Source organism: Watersipora subatra, chromosome 11 (assembly GCF_963576615.1).
Source record: "Watersipora subatra chromosome 11, tzWatSuba1.1, whole genome shotgun sequence".
Lineage (NCBI taxonomy): Eukaryota > Metazoa > Bryozoa > Gymnolaemata > Cheilostomatida > Watersiporidae > Watersipora > Watersipora subatra.
Genome location: NC_088718.1, coordinates 7,012,680 through 7,033,505, shown reverse-complemented (window position 1 = coordinate 7,033,505; position 20,826 = coordinate 7,012,680). Strand labels below are relative to the sequence as shown.

General features: G+C 37.2%; 1 protein-coding gene across 1 annotated transcript in view; it reads left to right on the top strand.

The window, feature by feature from the left end:
• LOC137407764 (uncharacterized) overlaps positions 1-20,826 on the top strand; it is a 63,042-nt gene that overhangs the window by 40,447 nt on the left and 1,769 nt on the right. The window contains 9 exon segments of the mRNA XM_068094146.1: positions 105-333; positions 3,450-3,588; positions 3,979-4,146; positions 4,830-5,110; positions 8,141-8,280; positions 13,266-13,398; positions 13,531-13,600; positions 14,666-14,835; positions 20,396-20,504. Of these exon segments, the coding sequence (XP_067950247.1) occupies positions 105-333; positions 3,450-3,588; positions 3,979-4,146; positions 4,830-5,110; positions 8,141-8,280; positions 13,266-13,398; positions 13,531-13,600; positions 14,666-14,835; positions 20,396-20,504 (1,439 nt within the window).

The following is a 20,826-nucleotide window of genomic DNA, read 5'->3' as shown; positions in this document are numbered from 1 at the left end:
CCTCCATTTTAAATACTGCTTCTTCGCCGCGAGATGAGACTAGTTTGTGTATTAGGTTATGACATTGTCCAGTTAACAAAGCTATTCATGTAAATCTTTTGCAGAGTTGAAGGCAAGGGAAATGCATCTATTACCGAAGTTACCTCTGTGGAAAAACTTGAAGAAGCCCCTAAAATGGATGAGTCAGAAGTCAAATCTCTTCAAGAACAACTCGTCGATCACAAGAAACAGATTCGTATGTTGGAGGCGGAGCAAGAAAGAATTAAAAAATGTAAGGAGGTTGTGCTTGGTTTAGGAGCCCAAATAACAACTCCAGCTAATACCAAGGAGCAGGTGGGTAGAAGTACACACCGTAAAACCTTTATTTGAGCACCACCTCTAATAGTACGAAACCTCTAATAGAGCGCCACTATATATAGGAGAAGGGTTGAAAAATACAGCACCATGTCGCTCAAATAGAGGTTTTACAGTAATTAGAGACATTGATGTTGCCCTGCCCGAGAGAGTGCAAAATATAGGCAGCATTAGCATAGATTCGCTTTTAAAAGATTTAAATTTATCGCCAAAAAATTTTGACGAGCTAGTAAAAAAATACAGCACCCCTTTCTATTTGAATGTCGCCTCTAATAAAGCGCCATGGCTCTCAAATAAAGGTTTTACAGTCATTAGAGCCATTGCTGTCTTAACTTTGACCTTGAATCTGAAGCTCCAAGGTTGCTATCTAAAATGCTTCGGTCTTGTTTCTTCGTAGTGTTTCTGCTATCAGCTAAATAGTTTCCCAACTGAACATAAAGTTTACCGATTGTTGTCAAGCACTGCTGATCAGGTATCTGGTGATCCCTAGAGTAATCCCTCTTGCTTCGCAGCATCAACTGTATTGCAAATGTTTAGTTGGCCCCATTTGGAGACGTATAGCAATATACTGTCAGGCATATTTGTTAAGGCATGAATGAGAGCACACAGTCAATTGATATAAAGGTCTCCTTGCATATATGTAGCAGGTAAGAGTCGATATAATGTACAGTAGTACAGTGTACTTTATTGTCGCTATGTGACTTCAGGGAGTTTTCTCCACTCACTACAGCCTTAATTTGGGTATCTACAGCATTATACTGTCAGTCTCATTTCTAATGCATGAATCTAGAGAACTCAGTCTGTTGATATGAAAGTCCCCTATTAAGTCCCCTAGCTGTTTGATATCAGTGATAAATGTAGACTGAGTTTTTTCATCTATTGAATGGAATTTGACCATCCCTCTTTTTTATCTACAGAGAATTGTCGGTAAGCGCTTCCCATCATTTTGCTATCTCGTTACTGATTGGCTCAAGAATATTTAGCATTGACATGACGTTTTTAATTATCACCTCAGTCATGTTTCGCCTTTCAGATTTCAATAATTTCCTTTGAATTTCAGTACTGTATATACAATGTGCTATACAAGTGTGCAGCATGTACAGGTGTACAGGAACATGTACCTACATGTAAAATAGACGCAAAAGTTTAGAAAGCAGTTTACGTGTTTAAAAGCATTGAAATTATTGTTCATAATGAAAAAATCTAGTGGTTATTTCTTTGATATTCTCATTTCATCGATAATAATGTGGCCAACTACAGTGGACACCAATAAGGCAGAGGGGCAAAAACTGTCGATAGACTGGTGATGAATTTTGCCACTTGACAAGCTCGCAAGCATAGCTATGCCTTTGCTCTCTCTTTTGCTTTCCCATGCTTATTGATCCTCACTCTCTCGCTGTCACTTCCTCTCAGGCTTTCTCTCAGATTTGGTCTCTCACATTCTCTCAGACTTGGTCTCTCACGTTCAATTTGACGGACAGCCCACCCGTCTCACAACTTGATGGAAACAACTTTTATGCCAGCCTCCCATTCTGGTTAGCTCATAGTTTTGTCAATATTTTTCCAGTAGATAAAATCATGCTTTAATTAGAGCTGGAATTACCTACTTCCTGTCTGTACCCGATTACTCATAGACTAAAGGGAGTACAAAAGAAGGTTTTTGCAACTAGTCTGTGTTTTTCAAATGCACCCATAAGTGATAAAAATATACATTCTCAAAATTTAGAAAAATTTAACAGAAAATATCTGTATTTTTCTATCATTTTTGATGTTTGAGGTGATCTGTCTGCCAGGATGTTTCAAGATTAAAATCGACCAACTTTGATCGCAATTAAAACGCGTTAATGTTAAATGATGTCACTAAGCGCTATGGTCGCTATAGTGGATATCAGTTATTGTGTTCAAGTTTCAGTGTTACACAGAAACTTCTATTCTGCCGATCTATTTGCAACTATTAACATCATAATCTCACTTTCGATTGATCTGAGCGTTTAATCGTTATCAAGTTTTCTCGTTTTAATCTTGAAACATCCTGGCAGTCAGATCATCTCTAACATAAAAAACAATCGCAAATGCTTAAAAACTACTGATGCTTTTTTGATAAAATTTTTTCTTGAAACATCTTGGCTGAGATGACCTCGAATATCAAACCCAATTGTAAATGATAGAGAAATACCAATACTTTCTGATAAAATAATTGTAATCATAATTGCACTTTAGCATTATCTGGATAATAGATTCGGATACAAATAGCAAGTATACTGATTTACTGCTGATCACCTTTACTATAATCTTTGCTATAATCTTTACCATAATCTTTACTATAATCTATAGTAGCCTATAGTCTTTACTATAATCTTTACTATAATCTTTACTATAATCTTTACTGTAATCTTTACTATAATCTTTACTATAATCTTTACTATAATCTTTACTATGATATTTACTATAATCTTTACTATAATCTTTACTATAATATTTACTATAATCTTTACTATAATATTTACTGTAATCTTTACTGTAATCTTTACTGTAATCTTTACTATAATTTTTACTATAATCTTTACTATAATCTTTACTATAATCTTTACTATAATCTTTACTATAATCTTTACTATAATCTTTACTATAATCTTTACTATAATATTTACTATAATATTTACTATAATCTTTACTATAATCTTTACTATAATCTTTACTATAATTTTTACTATAATCTTTACTATAATCTTTACTATAATCTTCACTATAATCCTTACTATAATCTTTACTATAATATTTGCTATAATCTTTAGTATAATCCTACGAGCACAAATTATAATATTTCTGTTACATATTAGCTGTGCAGTCACGCTTTCTTTTAGCTGTGCTATAATCGCATAATTATCTAATAACCCATAGCTATGGGCTTGCTAACTAAGTCAGTTCCTTTATGTGCTTCTTACCTGTTAGCTGTGTTGTCTGTGATACAAGACTTATCGTGATAATACAATACAACAACTGGTGTCAGGAACGAACATTGTGGACTCACAGCCAGCATTTTTTTATTGCTTGCTATGGATCCTGACATAAAAGCTTTGATCGATGCTATGCAGAAACAGCAACAACAGTTCCAGCAGCAAAACGCTGATCTACAGAAGCAGTTTATCTCCTTGTTTGAAGCTACCAAGAGTGATATTGCTGCATCAATACCAGTAGCTGTCGCCATACCCAAGTTTAAAGCATACCACAGGGGTAAAGAAAAATGGAACCAGTACCTTCAACGTTTCAATCAGCACTTTAATGTGTATCGGGTGGTAGATGACAGTCAGAAACAAGCATGCTTACTATCTTGGGTACGAGCTGAGACATACGACTTGTTGTCAAACTTATTTGGCGCAGAGAATATTACAAGCAAGTCATTTACTGAGTTGTCGGAGAAACTTAATGAACACTTTGCAGATACCATACATGTTCAGGCAGCAAGATTTGAATTTTCACAATGTAAGATGAAGACTGGTCAGTCCTATGTTGATTGGGCTGCAGAACTTTGTGGACTCGCACGGCACTGTGCTTTCATGTGCAAAAGCACAGGCTGTGGCACTAGTTATGTTGATGAACAAATTCGTGACATAATCATTAAAGAGACGCCACATGCTGATGTACATCACCAGTGTCTACTTGATGCTGATCCCTCTCTTAATGATGTTCTTAAGAAGGCTGCAGCATTCATCAAGACAACAGAGACTGATAAAATTCTCAAGGGGGAGACAACTTCTCCAGCTATTGAAGACACAGTAAACAAAATGTCAGGTCAGTACAAGCAAAGATCACACCGAGGTCAACAAACCATTGGAAAGCAACAAGCTAATGCACAAAACACAGGTATGTTGAAGTCTTGCCCTAGCTGTTACATTAAACATGACAGAAAAAATTGTCCCTGCAGAGCATTTGTCTGCAGGAAATGTGAGGTCAAAGGTCACATTGAGGCTGTCTGTATGGCAAAGACAGCAGCACAAAGTCAGACAGAACAGTCTGCTAAGACAGTTGAAAACTCTGTGTTAAGTGTGCTCACTGATGCAAATGAACCTTATCATTCAGTACATGCAGTTTCAGGTAATCTTTTCCAACGAGTCAATAGAAAGGTTTGAATCAAAACAGTTGTCAATGGTCATGATGCAATGTTTCAATGGGACACAGGGGCTACTTGCTCTATAGTTAATTTGCAAGGCTACCAAAGTCTTGGATCACCACCCTCTTACCTGTCAGTACCCATCTTAAAGCGTATGGGCAGAGTGAGTTACAGATTAAAGGAAAATGTTCAGTTAGTGTGAAGGTAGGAGATGTAGAAAAACAAAATCTCAAACTTCTTGTTGTAAACACAACACAAGGTTCAAACCTTTTTGGTCTAGATTGGAGTGACAAATTCGGTCTCTCGCAGCAGAGACTAGCTATATTGACACAGGGTAGTTGTGATGTTACCTGTACTGTCACAGGAAGTAACCCTATTAGATTAAGGGACAAAATTGCCGCACTCTCCTCTAAGTACTCTGATGTCTTTAAGGCAGGTCTTGGTCGATGTACAAAGGTAAAAGTACCAGTACGCTTGAAACCAGGAAGCACACCAAGCTTTTCTAAACCTCGTGTAGTGCCATTCTCTAGACGCCAAGCTGTAAAAGAAGAGCTAGATCGATTAGTTAAAGCTGGTGTTCTGGGACATGTGGACTTTAGTGATTATGCTGCTCCAATAGTAGCTGTTTCCAAACCAAATGGAAGAGTGCGTATATGTGGTGATTTCAAGATGTTGAACCAACAAATATCAATTGATCACAACACCCATTACCAAGCCTTGAAGAGTTGCTAGAAAAGTTGAGAGGTGGGGTACACTTTTCCAAGATAGACCTGGCAGATGCCTACTTGCAACTAGAGTTAGATGATAATGCAAAGAAGTTGTGTGTCAACAACACTCAATGTGGTTTGTTTCGCTACAACAGGATGTGTTTTGGATTGGCATCAAGCCCTGCACAGTTTCAGCGATGCATGGAATCAATGACTGCTGACTTACCTAGAGTTGCAGCATACTTGGATGATCTGATTGTCACTGGTAGCAGTGAGAGTGAGCACTGGTCTAATCTCGACAAACTCTTAGCTAGACTAAAGGAGTACGGGCTCCGCATACAGAGAGAGAAATGCGAGTTCTTTAAGAATGCTGTTGAATACCTAGGTCACATAATAGACAAGAACGGCAAGACTCCCTCGACCTTTGCAATAGAGGCTATTGAACAGCTTCCACGACCACAGAACTTACAACAGCTACAGGCGTTTTTGGGCAAGATCAACTACTATGGCTCATACATTGCTGACCTGTCAAGCAAAGCAGCCCCCCTCTACAAGTTTCTTCGTGAAAATGTCGAGTTTGACTGGACTGACAAATGTGAAAAGGCCTTCCATGTTCTTAAAGAAAGTGTCATCAAGGCTACCAAACTTACCCATTTTGACCAGAGTAAACCGCTGGTTCTAGCAACAGACGCATCTAACTATGGAATTGGGGCAGTACTCCTACAAAAGGAAAATGGAGCTGAAAGACCACTAGCACATGCATCAAAGACATTGAGCGTGCACCAAAAGAATTACTCACAGATAGAGAAAGAAGCGCTTTCTATCATCTATGGAGTGACTAAGTTTAGACAGTATCTATATGGGAGACGTTTTACGCTCATTACTGATCATAAACCCCTAGTTGCCAGGTTTTCACCAGAAAAGAATATCCCCCTTTTAACAGCTCAGCAACTGCAGAGATGGGCCCTCACACTGATGGCTTATCAGTATGACATCAGGTACAAACCTACAGCACAGCACGGCAATGCAGATGGCTTGTCCAGGTTACCTATAGGGGCAGACCCGAAGTTTGACCATGATGAAGAGAAGGAGAGCATTAAGGTCTCACACACTATACAAGAGGAGCTCGATCATGGTCCCCTTGACAATGAGGCTGTTAAACAAGAAACCATGAAAGACACATCACTACAGGTAGCGAAAGAGTGGATACTGAATGGCCTTTGGCCCAATAAGCTTACAGCTAGCTATGAACATTTGCAGCCATATTGGAATATGAGGGAGTCTCTTTTTGTTCATGAGGAGGCTGTGCATTTGCAACGTGATGACACTACCAGAGTTGTCATTCCACAGGCCCTGAAGAGTAAAGTGTTAGACTTGCTGCATACATCACACTGGGGTGTAGAAAGAGTAAAACAGCTTGCTCGTCGATACGCATGGTGGCCTAGCATCAATGCAGACATAGAACAGCTAATCAAAGCTTGTGAACCTTGCCGAATCTGTGCTAATGACCCAGCCAAGACTTACCAAAGTTGGCCGTCCACCCAACTACCATGGGAACGAATTCATTTGGATTATGCAGGACCTTTTAAAGGTCAGATGTGGTTGGTTTGTGTAGATGCACATTCTCGATATCCGTACGTTGCTATGCTAGATGTAGGAAAAAACTACTTCTAAGGACACAATTGGCGTGCTACGACAGATCTTTGTACATGAAGGTCTTCCTCGGACTATTGTTACGGATAACGGCCCACAATTCGTGTCAAATGAATTTGACCAGTTCTGCACCATGCATGGCATTAAACATATAACATTTCCCGCATTCCATCCTGCATCGAATGGAGAAGAGGAGAGATTTGTCCAGACTCTTAAGCAATCTGTAGAGAAGAATTGTGCAGGAGGGGAGAAAATCAAGACTACCCTACAACTGTTTTTAACCACTTACAGATGTTTGCCTCATCTCTCTTTGAACTGGAAATCACCTGCTGAAGTTCTGCATGGACGACAGCCGAGAAATACTCTGACCTTGCTAAAACCAATTCAGAACAAGAAAACTCTTTCACCAGGTCAAGCATCTTCTACATCATCACGGTATGAAGTAGACTCTTTGGTTTATGCAAGGAACTATAGCTCTGGAACTAAGTGGATACCTGGAACGATAATTAACAAGCTGGGTAACATACTGTATGCTGTGCGAACAGACCGTGGTGTATGGAGACGACATGCCAATCAGCTACAAGCTAGACTTCAAGTTAATGATACATCGACCAATGACAATATCATCACAGCTTCAAATGATCTTAACATCCAACCTGCCCAATCTGTACCTGATGAGAGGCCAGTACAAAGTCCCAGATATCCTACTCGTAATAGAAGACGACCTGATTACTTTGACAGTTCTAAGTTCTAGCAAGGTCATGACTAACCATAAACTCAGAATAGTGAGGGAGATGTGTTACATATTAGCTGTGCAGTCACGCTTTCTTTTAGCTGTGCTATAATCGCATAATTGTCTAATAACCCATAGCTATGGGCTTGCTAACTAAGTCAGTTCCTTTATGTGCTTCTTACCTGTTAGCTGTGTTGTATGTGATACAAGACTTATTGTGATAATACAATGCAACAATTTCGTAGCGCAAACTATTAAGCAACCACTTGACCTCATATCACGGAGTTATGCTCAGCTTATTTGAATATATGATACATTGAAAAAGTATTTTAATAATACTTTTTATAATAATAAAATAATAATAAATAATAATATAATAAATAATAAATTATAATAATTTTATTAATACTAAACTTTTAAAATTTAACAAAAAATCCGTTTTGTTACCGTTTATGGCTCAAAGTTCTTTAACATCATAAGAAGACCATAGAGATTTCAGTTCCAGCTGGCAGTTGGAGTGGGAGCATTTTGATAGAAATTGTTTCCAAGATGATTGATGGTCATAGAATACTACTATTGCAGGTGACTTACTTTGGTCTCATCACCCAGAAAACAGGTGAAGATTGGAATAATGCCAAAATAGTTCTTTCCACAGCCCAGCCGAGTGTTGGAGGGGAGATGCCTGTGCTTCCTTCACAAACAGTTCATTTCAAGTCACCCACGTATGATTTGTTGTTAAACCAGAATTAAATGTCAAGTTGGAGATCGGGCAATTTTCACCTTAATTCTTTTGAGAGCTGTTTCATCATGAGAGTTCGAAACTCAACACTGATGTTCACAACTACAGTCATACCTCAACATGCTAGTGCTTCAACATATGGGAAAATTGAGATACGAGCAGCATTTTGAGCAATTTGCTTCCTTGCGATAGAGTAACCATTGAGATACGAGCTTAAGAGCCGGTTCTCGATGGCCACTATATGGCAATTATGCGAGAGGCCGCTTTCAGGAACAGAATTGCTCGGTCTTTCTATTCAAATCAGTTTGAGAAAGGTTTTTGTAAGGTTTGCAAAAAGTGCTAAACCGGAAACAGATAATAAACTAATTAAGACAACAAAATTAACATAAGTTTTGTAGAAAATTAAAACTTGGCTTTCGGTGTGTGTTTAATAAGCTAAAGTCATTTAAGTTAAATTCAAAGTTTTCATTAGATAGCATCACAAAAGTTTAGTGTACCAAACGTGTTGCTGTTAAGTCTCTTTCAGACCATCTTTAATTCAGAGAGACTTGACAGTTAGCAACGCAGTTAGCCAATATGTCTGTTTCGAAGGTAAAAATTCAATACAGTAGTTTACATAATAGTGTTACATCTTACTGCAGATTCTAACAACAAAATAGGTATTTGTTACTTTGTTAGCGTAGGTACTGAATTTCAACAATTGACAACACAGTTTCCATCGTTGAGGCTCTATTTGAACCTTTCTTTGACCACCACCTTAATTTGAATGTCACCTTTAGTAGAAAACCATTATATGTGACAGCTTGTTGAAAAATACAACGCAATTTTTTAATTGAGCGCTACCCTTTAATTGACACCACCCTTTAATTGAACACCCCCTTTAAATAAACGCCATCCTTTAATTGAACTCTGCCCTTTAATTGAACAACACCTCTATTCGCCCGCCACTTTGACATTCATTGATCTTTACGAACCCATAATAGAAAGTGATCAGCCGAAGTGTCCACAAAATAGTACTAATAATGACTCGGTTACATCGATAACAATTATTTGTTTCGTGGTTGCTGAAGTGGTTGCCATAATTTTGGTGGCAATGTACTAGCGATTTGCCACAATCATCAGAACTACACTTTAGTTTAAAATCACTAAGGTGTAAATCATATCAATTTAGATTTGTCCATAATGGGGTTTACAATCTACGTGAGGACTTTGAAGTGTTTTGATATATGATGAGAATACTGTTTAGGAACGCCATACGACGTAATAGCAGCGAGTGCTATAGCGTATTATAAATCTAAAACATTAAAAACTTCCTTGAAAATTTAAAATGCTGTCCTTTTGTTAACTCCGAAGCTTTACAGTTTTTTTAAACTTTGAAAGCGACACAATCAAAATAATTAACAGTACCATGCTAATATTGTATAACCGTAGTAGTTCCTTGTGTCACCCAGTCTGATATTTCAAAGTATATGAAAAGCGGTTCAGCAAAAATGCTGAAGCTGGCGGCATTAATGTCGATCTGCCTGAAAGGGAGTGCATAATAGGCGACATTACCATCGCTTCGCCCATGAAAAAGGTTAAATTTATCTTCCCAAAATTCTGATGAGCTAGTTGAAAAATACAACGCTACTCTTTATTTGAGCACCACCTGTAATTAAGCGCAACTGTATTGGCAGGGTTAAAAAGTTACTCGCCCTGGCGTTCAAATAGAGGTTTTACAGTATATCCTGTTTTAAATGATTTTTTCATGGTATGGTAATGGATTAATTTGTATTTAGTTATTTTATATAAGAAATAGTGCATTGAGACACTAGTAAACCGACATACTAGCTCAATCATAGAATGCATTAAGCTCATATGGCAAAGCACGACTATTACACAGCTCTAACTGCAATATACCCTACAGGATGAAATTATTCGCGGAGTTAAATTTCGCACAAATTGCCTTTTTTATGCCTATTCGCGGACTAATTAATTTGCGGATAAACACATTCGCGAATAAATTAATCCGTGAATGCAGCTAGCAATAGAGTTAACCCTTCACATGCGTACGCCACGTGTTTAGGTTTTGATTTAGCTGACAACTACGAGTTGATCATGCTAAGCTATAAATTTCTTGCTGCGTCCAGAGGTTTTCACGAATATTCATCAATTTTAAGGCCTTTTGATGAACCAACAACTTGTGGTAAGTAATGGGTTTTTTCAAAACCATTTACTAAATTAATAATTAGATTTTACTTTGGTTCTTTGGTAAAATGCAATATTTATTTATCCATTCCTACCGCTTCATTATTTGTTTTAGTGTGAAAGAGAGCCTAATAATCTGCACGACCCATTTGCAGTAAAGCTAATAAACGCAGACTGCTCAACGGTTGGTCATCTACCCCATGAAATAAGTAGAGTAAGCAGCTTTTTCATCATACACAGAAGCACAATGACAGCAAGGGTGGCGGGTGTCATTCCTAGAAGATCACCAATCATTCAGGGAGGTCTCGAAATTGAGGTAGAAGTGACCGCAGCTGCTAACGATGAGCATATATCTGTTTTAAAAAAGGAACAAGAACTCCTTTACAATCACAAATTTTTGGCCAACCGGCAGAACCTTGCAATAGTAAGCCACGAAGAGAGTTCTGATGATAACGGCCTTACCAGCCATGTAGTAGCAGGAAAATTGCCTTTAACATTTACTCAAGACAGTGACAGCGATATAGAGCTGCTATTACCAAAATAACTAGTCAAAGAGCACCATTACACGCTAGTATTTACTCATCAAGAGTATCAGTTTAATTTTATTGCCAGACAACTGCGATGTATTTTAAATTTATATGCTTACCATTGGGAGAATTGTGATTTGATGAACTCTTTAAATGGTTTATTGACTATGAGGTCTAACGGTTGCAGGATGTCAGTCATGTTCTTTGGAATCTATAAAACAAACTGCAGTTGAATATTGATTGGCCTGAACTATGCCCTGCAAACAATAAAACAAAAAATAGGATTTGGCTACGTTATAAAACTGATACACAAATTTAAGAAAGTATCAATTTAAAGTCTAGGTTTACCTGCACGCAGATCACATTCATGGAGCCGAGCTTGCTCTTGAAAGCCTCAGTGTTGTGGGCTCTAAAAGCGTCATATAGAAGAATAGCTGATGTATCTGGTTTGCCAAGTCGAGTTCTTGTTTCATCAAGTATGGTCGAATGAAATTCTCATTCGACCATACTTGATTCTATTTAATCATTGTCTCCTCATTAAACCAGTGGCTTGGGTTTACTTGTAAATTAAAGCCTAGAGGCATTTTGTGCTGTGGCAAACTTTTAGCAGTTTTACCTGAGTAAATAAGCTGATAGGGAAGCATCGTACCATCCATTGACACTGCTAACACAACAGTAATACCTCTTTTGTCGCTAAGGCCGTTAATGGCTACCTTTGACGAGCCCTTGGGGCCATGGTTTTATCTGAAACTGGCACATACTTGAGTGGTGTTCGGTCCCAATTAAGGATCAGACACGAAGGAATATTTTTGGTCATCGCAAGCTGGGAAATCGCATGCGTAAAAGTTAGCGACACTTGCTCTATGTAGCCCGGAGAGAGCTGAAGCTTTCCAGTAGTAGTCTTCTTTTGTGTGTGTCCCATTTTATTCAACAGAGATTTTGCTCAGCCCTCAGTCAGCTCAACGCTACCTCCATTTTTTTTAAGAAGACCTGAGTTTCTTTTGCAAATAACTGCCCTTGCCACGCACAGGGCAATCCGCCGATTAATCACGCCACCAGCTGTGTGAATTTCTTGAAGTTTCTTAATGACAAGATTGTCCATTTTGTTTCCTAATGTCTTAGGGCGTCTGCGCTTATCATCATGCTTGTCATATAAGCATGACACCAAATGGATTTTGGGATCATATTCTTCTTTATATTTATTTTTTCATGTGGCAACTTTCTCCTTGTAGACTTTCAGCCACATTCGTACAGTTGACTAGTTTTTAATATTTAGAAATTTTTACAAAGTAGATGCTGGGCCATAGTTATACGCATATTTGCAAACTGCAAGGCGTTCACTATCAGTGTAGTTAGAATACTTGTCTCTAGTTTTCGTAATCGGAATAGGTTCTGTTTTATTCCGAATCTGCAGTAAATATAAAAAAGAAAAATATTAGCAAGTGTAAAGGAAGTACAAAAAAATAGCTGAAGTATTGAATGAAAGCAATCAGTTTTTAAACAAGAGAATGAACTAACGCTAGCTAATACAGTTAATTATGAAAAAACGTATCTGCACTGCAAATCAAATACATACCATAATGTTTAGATCAGAATCATTATTGTCATCAACTTTGGTATAATAGGTTGATGGAGTTGGTTTCAGTGTAAAAAACTGTAGGAGAGATTTTTGCGATGACGATGCCATGCCGAATAACTTGTGACAACCTTGAATAATTTTTTAAAGAAGTGTGATGCATTGGCAATGGGGTTAACTCAAAGCCCCGGCGATGATTTCCAAAAAGTTAAGAACTCGGCTACTTTTACCATTTCTGCCTAGCAGAAATAGTAAATGTAGTAAACTATGTGTTAAAATATTTGTTGATGTAATAAAATATTTGTTTATGTAATATAATTTACTATGTAATAAAATATATGTTAATGCAATAGAATTTGTAATGTAATGAAATATTTATTATTATAATATAATTTGCTATGTAATAAAATATTTGTTAATGTAATATAATTTGCTACGAAATAAAATATCTGTTGATGTAATAAAATACTTGTTTATGTGATATAATTTGCTATATAATAAAATATTTGTTGCTGTAATATAGTTTACTACGTAATAAAATATTTGTTATTGAAAAATAATTTGCTTTGTAATAAAATAATTGTTAATGTAATATAATTTGCTATGTAATAAAACATTTGTTTTGAACAATTGGAATGATCTTTATTTTGCCTTTATTTTGCTAAGGGTGTTTTGCAGGAAGCCTTTTAAATTTGGAGGGCTTACTATTACAATAAATGGTGTGCGAAGAACTCTGCCTGAAAGTGAGTCTGGTGAAGGTTACAGGTTTAAATCAGATCCGAACCCCAAAATGGGTGTCCAGACATCAGAGGTGACATTCTTCACTCTCAACTAAATTAGTCTAGTTCACAAGTCGCTCTGTATGACTGTTTTTATGGCTCTGTTTATAAGTTTTGCAGTGTACTTCGATCCTCTGGCCTTGGGACTTTTCTGGTTATTTTAGGTGCAGCCTGGAACTCTGAGCACAACATTTGAAGTGATCAGGCCATCTACCATACCCAGTGACACAACAAGTTAGTTATACTCCGATCATAGTCAGTGACAGAATGAGTGTCTATCATAGTATGTGTATGTCTATCATAGTTAGTGATAGTTTGAGTATGTATATCGTAGTCAGTGATAGTATGAGTATGTCTATCATAGTCAATGATAGTATGAGTATGTCTATCATGGTCAGTGCAAGAGTTGCCATGCCTTTATCATGTACTTTGTAAAAGCACATATACACTTTTTTATTTTCTGCATTAATCATCCTCACTCACTGCGTTTCCATGCTTTGAATGGGTTTGGAGTTGCCCACTGCCATCGAATTCGCCTGTACCAGTTCGACGATTCGGAGCATCACTGTATAGAACGTTCTCAGATTCGTAATGCATTCTTTAAAAAATTTTGTTAAAGCTGACCCGCTTTCGGCTCTCTGTCACTTTCCAATTCACACATTTTTAACGAGTTGCACTAAAATAAAAGTTATTTTGTCATCCTCATACAAGCAACCTATCCTTGGCATGTAAATATTAATATGAAAGCAAATATTCAAGGAGAAACAGTAGTGAGTAACGGTAGAATGTCTTTGTAGCAGAGACCTGTGTAGTTGTGACATTTGTGTGCTGATTTTCTTACTTCCAATTTGGAGTGCTTAGTCTAGTATCACCAATTTGGATCCATCGACAGTGAGTGTTTTTATGATGTCAAAGTACTCTCACAGCGACTGCCTTCACATGAATTTAGTGAAACAAAGTGTTGTCGAATGCATTCGGATGTTACCATTTCTATGATTTGCAGTGGAAGCGACTCCAAACCCATTCGAAGTGTGGAACAGCAGTGATTAACTTTGTTGACTGTTTTCTAGACCCTCTGATTACTTTTTCACCGTTAGTACTCCCAGTAAAATAGAACTCTGACAGCTCTAACCACTTCAATGTACAAATAGTAGAGGATCTGTCATCTGTTCTTAGAATTCATTCTTTTTCTCGTGGCTCCGTGGCTCTTTTAGCAATCAGTTTTCTTCGGACTGCAACACTTTTTGTTTATTATTTCTGTCATTTTCTCGTCTGTCATTTTTCATTTACTTTTTTTAGAACACAAAGTGACTGTCGCTCTCATCGATTTAAAGGCAGCGTTTGAGCACTTCTCAGCACCCAAGATGGTAGCCAACGCCTACCTGAAAGCTAAACTAGTCAACGACAGCCCATACCTGATATTATCCGGACCTTGCAACATCTTCATGGATAATAGCTTCATTGCAAAGGTTGCATCATTGCGCTGCTTCATGTTTATTAACTTGTTGCTGTCCGTTAACAAATGCCATTTTTGAATGACATGTTGCGACAAGTGTCATTTACTGTCATTGAATCTTATGTAAACTTAGTTCACATTTTTCTCTTAATTCTAATTGTGCGTACCAAAAGGAACAGATGCACAAAATTTACGTCGAATTGAGTTTAGTGTCAAATCAACAGTAAACAAAAAAGATGTTGGCCATGGTAAACATCTTGCCCTATACAAAGCTGTTAGAAGTTATTTAGCTACAGGACAGTATAATTCACGGAGTTATATTCCGCAGAAGTTGTATTTTCATGAGTTTTTGCAAACTATTTTATTCGCGGAGGAACACATGCGCGAATAGTGTATGATTATTTGCGTATAGCATGCTTTTAACTTTTTATTTGACTCATTTATTTTATATGTAAATATGTCTGCAACTGAAATACATATCATAGTGTCTAAATCAGAATCATCATTGTTAATTTCATCAACTCCAGTATTAGTGGAGAAGCAGCCCAGAGCTATCTTTCACTCTTATGTATATAAATATGGAGAACAAAGTAAGACCAGATTCTTGACCAGAATTTTATGCTGAGTTTAATGATATAGTTCTACACCTATAATAACTGGCCACATTTAGAAGTTCAAGGACGATTTTGTTTTGAGAGAGGACAACTCCTAAAATTTCTGAAAATCTTCATTTTCCTGCTCGGAATTACTGCTATGAGTCAAGTGTTCACATTTTAAAGTTATAAAAGCGTGGATGATAAGGAGTATGTTTTTTATTGTGTAAAAAATTGTGATGAAACTTTGGTTAGGGTTCTGTAAAGCACAAACTATTCGCTTCCTCAATCCCATTCTCATGTCAAGACTTGTCCCTAGATTAGGAGATTTCCACACAGTGATGGCTTTCCTTGGTGTGATAGGCAAAAGGTATGGTGATGCTGGGTGGGCCAAAATAATCACAGAATCGCAATGTATCGCTGAAGGAAGCCTGAAAGGGGTGATCAATAGTCATAGTTACAATAGGTCTATCATGACACACAAACTCTGCATGAAAGCACTGTATGACCTATTGTTGGATGAATTCGCTGAAAGTCTTGAATTTTCTAGTGCCCTTGACTTTCTTAGTTTGGACGTTAGTATAGCTGTTTTCAATCACACTGAATGTAATCAATCTGAACTCGCTGACATGAATCAGGCATTCCAAGATTATATAGTCACCTTTTCAATAGGCAACCCCACATTTAGATTCTGGGTAGAGTATATTGAAATGGTGACACAGCTGCTAAGTTTTGTCCGAGCCACAAGGGAATCTGATTAGAACCTCCATGTCAACTAATTACAATGACTCTTGCCATGGTTTTTTGCATACGACCTCTCCAACTATGCAAGGTATGGCACACTTTACTATATGGAGATGACACAGCTGGCAAAAACTCACCCCTTAATTTACCAAGCAATGGCAGATCACCGTGGTTATTCTACTTTTCAATATGAGCATCACCGCCCATTCTCCAGCGTTGCCTGTGATATGGCGTTAGAACAGACCGTCAATCATGATTCTAAATCACCGGGAGGTCTTATTGGATTCACAAAAAACATATTTGCTTCACAGATATGGACCATGGCTCATCCACAAAGGACAGCTATGCACACAGAAATAAAGAAGCTTCTAAAATTGAGACTCCACTAGCTCGGACAAGCACAGCTTGTCAGAATCAGCATGGAAAGCCGACGAATACACAATATGTCTCATCAAAGAAATCATATCAGCTCGAGTCAACCCATTCAAGTACAAAGGTAGAAACCTTGTCTCTATCGTCAGTGGAGTGGAGGCTTCAACTGACATTGCCTATGATTTACAAAATGCAAGAAAGATCGGAGAAAAGCAGTTTCAAGATTTTGTTACCAAACGGATGACAACTCAAGAAGTAGAATTCAATGTGCCAATAAAGGCAAACAAACTGAAAGGTTTTGCTTTGAGTCAAAGTGCTAAAAAAATTTTTAGTAAGAAAAGTCTACAGTGCACAGAATGGATCTTTGATCGTCTACTTTTAATCAGCCAGCACAGGAACATCGATCTTAGAAAAGTACTTTCTTATTCCCTTGGCAATGTAAGCTGGAAGCCTGGCAAATGCGGATGGATTGATGATAAAGACAGCTAAATCTACCCTTATGACAGCACTGGAGAAAAAGCTAGAACCACATCCAACAGGTTACACAAAATTTGAAAACTTTTCAGGATTTGATGCTGTGGTCATTGATGGAATGGCTGAGATTTAAGCTTTTAAACCCTCAGCAGCATTCGAAATGGTTGCTAGTGTCCTATTGAAAAGGCTGGCATCAATCACTACATCATATGGTTCTTCTCGAGTGGATTTGGTCTGTGGTAGCTATCCTGAGGCGAGCATCAAATCAACAGAATGGATTGGATTTGAAGTGGAATTGATATGAAGTGGATTGAAAGGTAGTTAAAAGGATGACAATTTTTGAACCAAATCAAATGGTACCAAAATGGTCAGACTTCCTGGCAGAGGGTGCTAACAAAGAAGTTTTGGTGGCATTCTTAAGTAAAGAGTTGAGCAGTGCACAGATCAAACAGGATCTTGATGTACACATAGCATTTTCTTCCAAGTGCGACAATATCAGTTATCAAATGGATGGGAAAACTAGTAATAAAAATATAGTAAGTCTAGCATCAGATCATGAGGAAGCTGACACAAGAAAGATAGCACATAGAAAGTCCATCATGGAAGACAAAGGAACGGACTGTACGGGGATGATAAAGTGTCAAGATACAGATGTGTTTATGATTTGTATATTTTTCGTACATGAGCTTCCATCAGATCAATTGTACTACTTCTGTGCGAAGAAAGAATGAATGCGATACATACACATTGTAAATGTATCAGGTATTCTAACACCGCCCTACTGTCAGGCACTTCTGGGTCTACATGCACTCAGCGGTTGGGGTAGTACCAGCGCATTTCATTCAAAGGGAAAGAAATCCTTTCTGAATTTGCTCAAGCAGAATCCTGAGTTCATCAACGTATTAAGCTCTTTGGGCTAGGAGTTTGAGGTAGGTGATGATACTCAGCACTCTATAGAGAAACTCATATGCAGACTTTATAATATTGACACAACTGAAAAGGTCAATGAAGCAAGATATTTAGTTTATTGCTCTCCCTCAAGGATTTCCCAAGCTAACCTTCCTCCAACCCAAGATTAACTGAGGCTGCATGTAATGAGAGCTGGTTACCAAGCAGCAATATGGCGTAGAGCTGCGCAGCCAACAATATTGATACTCCCCTACCCACTAATCATGGCTGGACTTTGTCTAATGGCAAGCTCAAAATCACATGGACGACAGAGAACCCAGTGCCTTCTGATGTGATGAAAGACATGTTTTGTCGATGTAAGACATGATGTTCATCCAATAAATGCCAGTGCCATAAGGCTGGACTCAAATGTACAGATATGTGTCAGTGCAAGGATTGTGGAAACAAAACTGGTGTTAAAGAAGAGAATACAGATTCTGATGAGAATGCTGGTGAAGGTAGGTTATTATACATCATGCATCAGATTATGTCTTTAAAAAGTTTGCAGAATATTTTTCCACTCATGATACCTTTCCCTGATACCACACAAAAAAAAAATTCTACATCTTGGTCAAATCTTTAAACAGCTGTGACAGTTTTTGATTCATTTTTTCTTTTTGTAGATTTGTAGGAAATAACACACAGTCACGGTGCTACATCAGATCGACAGACAGACAAATTATGTAATCCATTATATTATATAATATCGTGTATAAGTTCAAATCTATGCAACTTGGAAAGATATAAATATTAAATCTGAAATATACTACAAATTCTGATCTTGATTGATGTGTTGCAACCTCTTTGCTTTCCCCAAATGATAAACTGGCGAAATTTGAAATTATATCATTAAATTCATGTATTACATAATACATTACAAAAAATGTTGTGGCCAGTTGAAAGAGTTGTCAATTACATACCCAGAACAAGCTCCAAATTCTGGTCCAAAAACAAATAGAATTGGGTGGTATTCACAATCATATTTAATACATACTTCAAGTTACGCATATAACTTACATAATTATATTATTATGTAATATAAAATCAAATCCATGCATTTTTAAAATCTCATAATATGATATTTGAAAACAGCTACAAATTTTGAATTAGTTTGATGTATCCCTGTCCCGCTCTGTACTGGTCGAACTTGTAAATTATAAAAGTTATATTATTAATTTATTGTATTACGTAATACATTATAATTAGTCTGGTGGCTAGTTTAGAGGTGTAGAAACTAGATATTCAAAATCAGCATAAAATTCTGGTCTAGAATAATATTTCAGCATACTATCCATCCTAATATAAAATAAATCACTTTTTTTGAACACTTTATGGTAGGCTGCTTCTCCACTATATTAGAAGTCGTTGGAGGGGATTTCTGCAAGTGAAAAACTGCATGAGTGACTTTTGAGATGACGATGCTATGCTGAATTCTGAAGAAATTATGATAACTTTACATAGTTTTGTGAAGAATTTTGATGCATTGGCAATGGGCGCAACTCTAACCCCCGGCGATGGTAACAAAACATTTGGGGAATCAGCTATGTTTACTGATTACGCCTGGCAACTAGTTTTTAATTTTATGTAGAGGTTATTTGAGTTTGAGTTATTGACTTTTTTTAAAAAGCCAAAAACTCAAACTCTTCGCCGATTTTAACCATTCGCGGAATTGTCTGCCTTGCATTCACATATTGTTAATCTTTCGAATTATATAATCCAACTAGCTGTGCTACCTGGTGTTGCCTGGGTATTAAAAATCAGCTTATAAACAATGAGAGGTAATGAGAGTTGCCTGCTACTTCCTATTAGCCTGGCAAATTGCCAATGGATAATTTGAGTAAGCTTATTAATAAGAGCGACCAGCTTCTCGTGATGTTACGCCATCACCCTGCGTAGTAACAGAAAGCTGTTGTGTATTTGCTCCTATATAGCCACATATACTGCCTAGAAATCTATCAAGCATGTGTGGCTGAATTATTAAGGCATTGAACCAGTGAACTGGAGGGTGCAAGACCAAATCTTCTGCGGTATGGATTCTTTATACCAAGATTTTAATAGCTATAGCTGGAATGACACACCAGCATTGAGAAATATATATACATGCATATATAGATAGGGTATAAATCAAGCCTTGTCATGTTGCATCTACTCTTTGTTTATCAATCATCTTATTACAGGTTTTTACTGCATGAGCATATCTAGCTTCTTCCTAGGAATTGCAACGTGTGCTATGGTGCACTTTGTTGGAGTTGTACTAACCAATTAGTTGGGTTTTATGTCTACTTACCTGTGTTTTATGTCAACTTACCTGTGTTTTATGTCAACTTACCTGTGTTTTATGTCTACTTACCTGTGTTTTATGTCTACTTACCTGTCTGTGTTTTATGTCTGCTTATCTGTGTTTTATGGCTACTTACATTTCTCAGTTATTACTGTTTTTAGTCAAAGCTGCCTGTAGTCAGCCCTTCAGAAAGGTTTGAGTGTTCTTTAGGAGTGGATTTCGCTGTTAGAGTTACTTACAAACCTTGTGAAAAGATGGAGGCAACTGCAGGTGTGTATGCCTATGTGTCTTTTTTATCTTTTGCAACCTGCGTAGTATTCGACATATCATAATCGTTATGTCCTCTGGACATATCAGGCCTGGTCACACGTATATTGGTGAAAGATATGTGTGGAATAAACTGAACATTCGGTGTTAAGAAATGAATATTGGTGTAGAAGTTTCATTTTGGCTTCAACTAAGTTTATATGCATTTATCACAGCTCAAATATTATTATTATTATCATCATTATTATTGTTAAAAGAATTTTTGAAGTAGAGTTAGATTTAGTAATATACAAAGATTAACTATTATTATTAAATTAGTATTTAA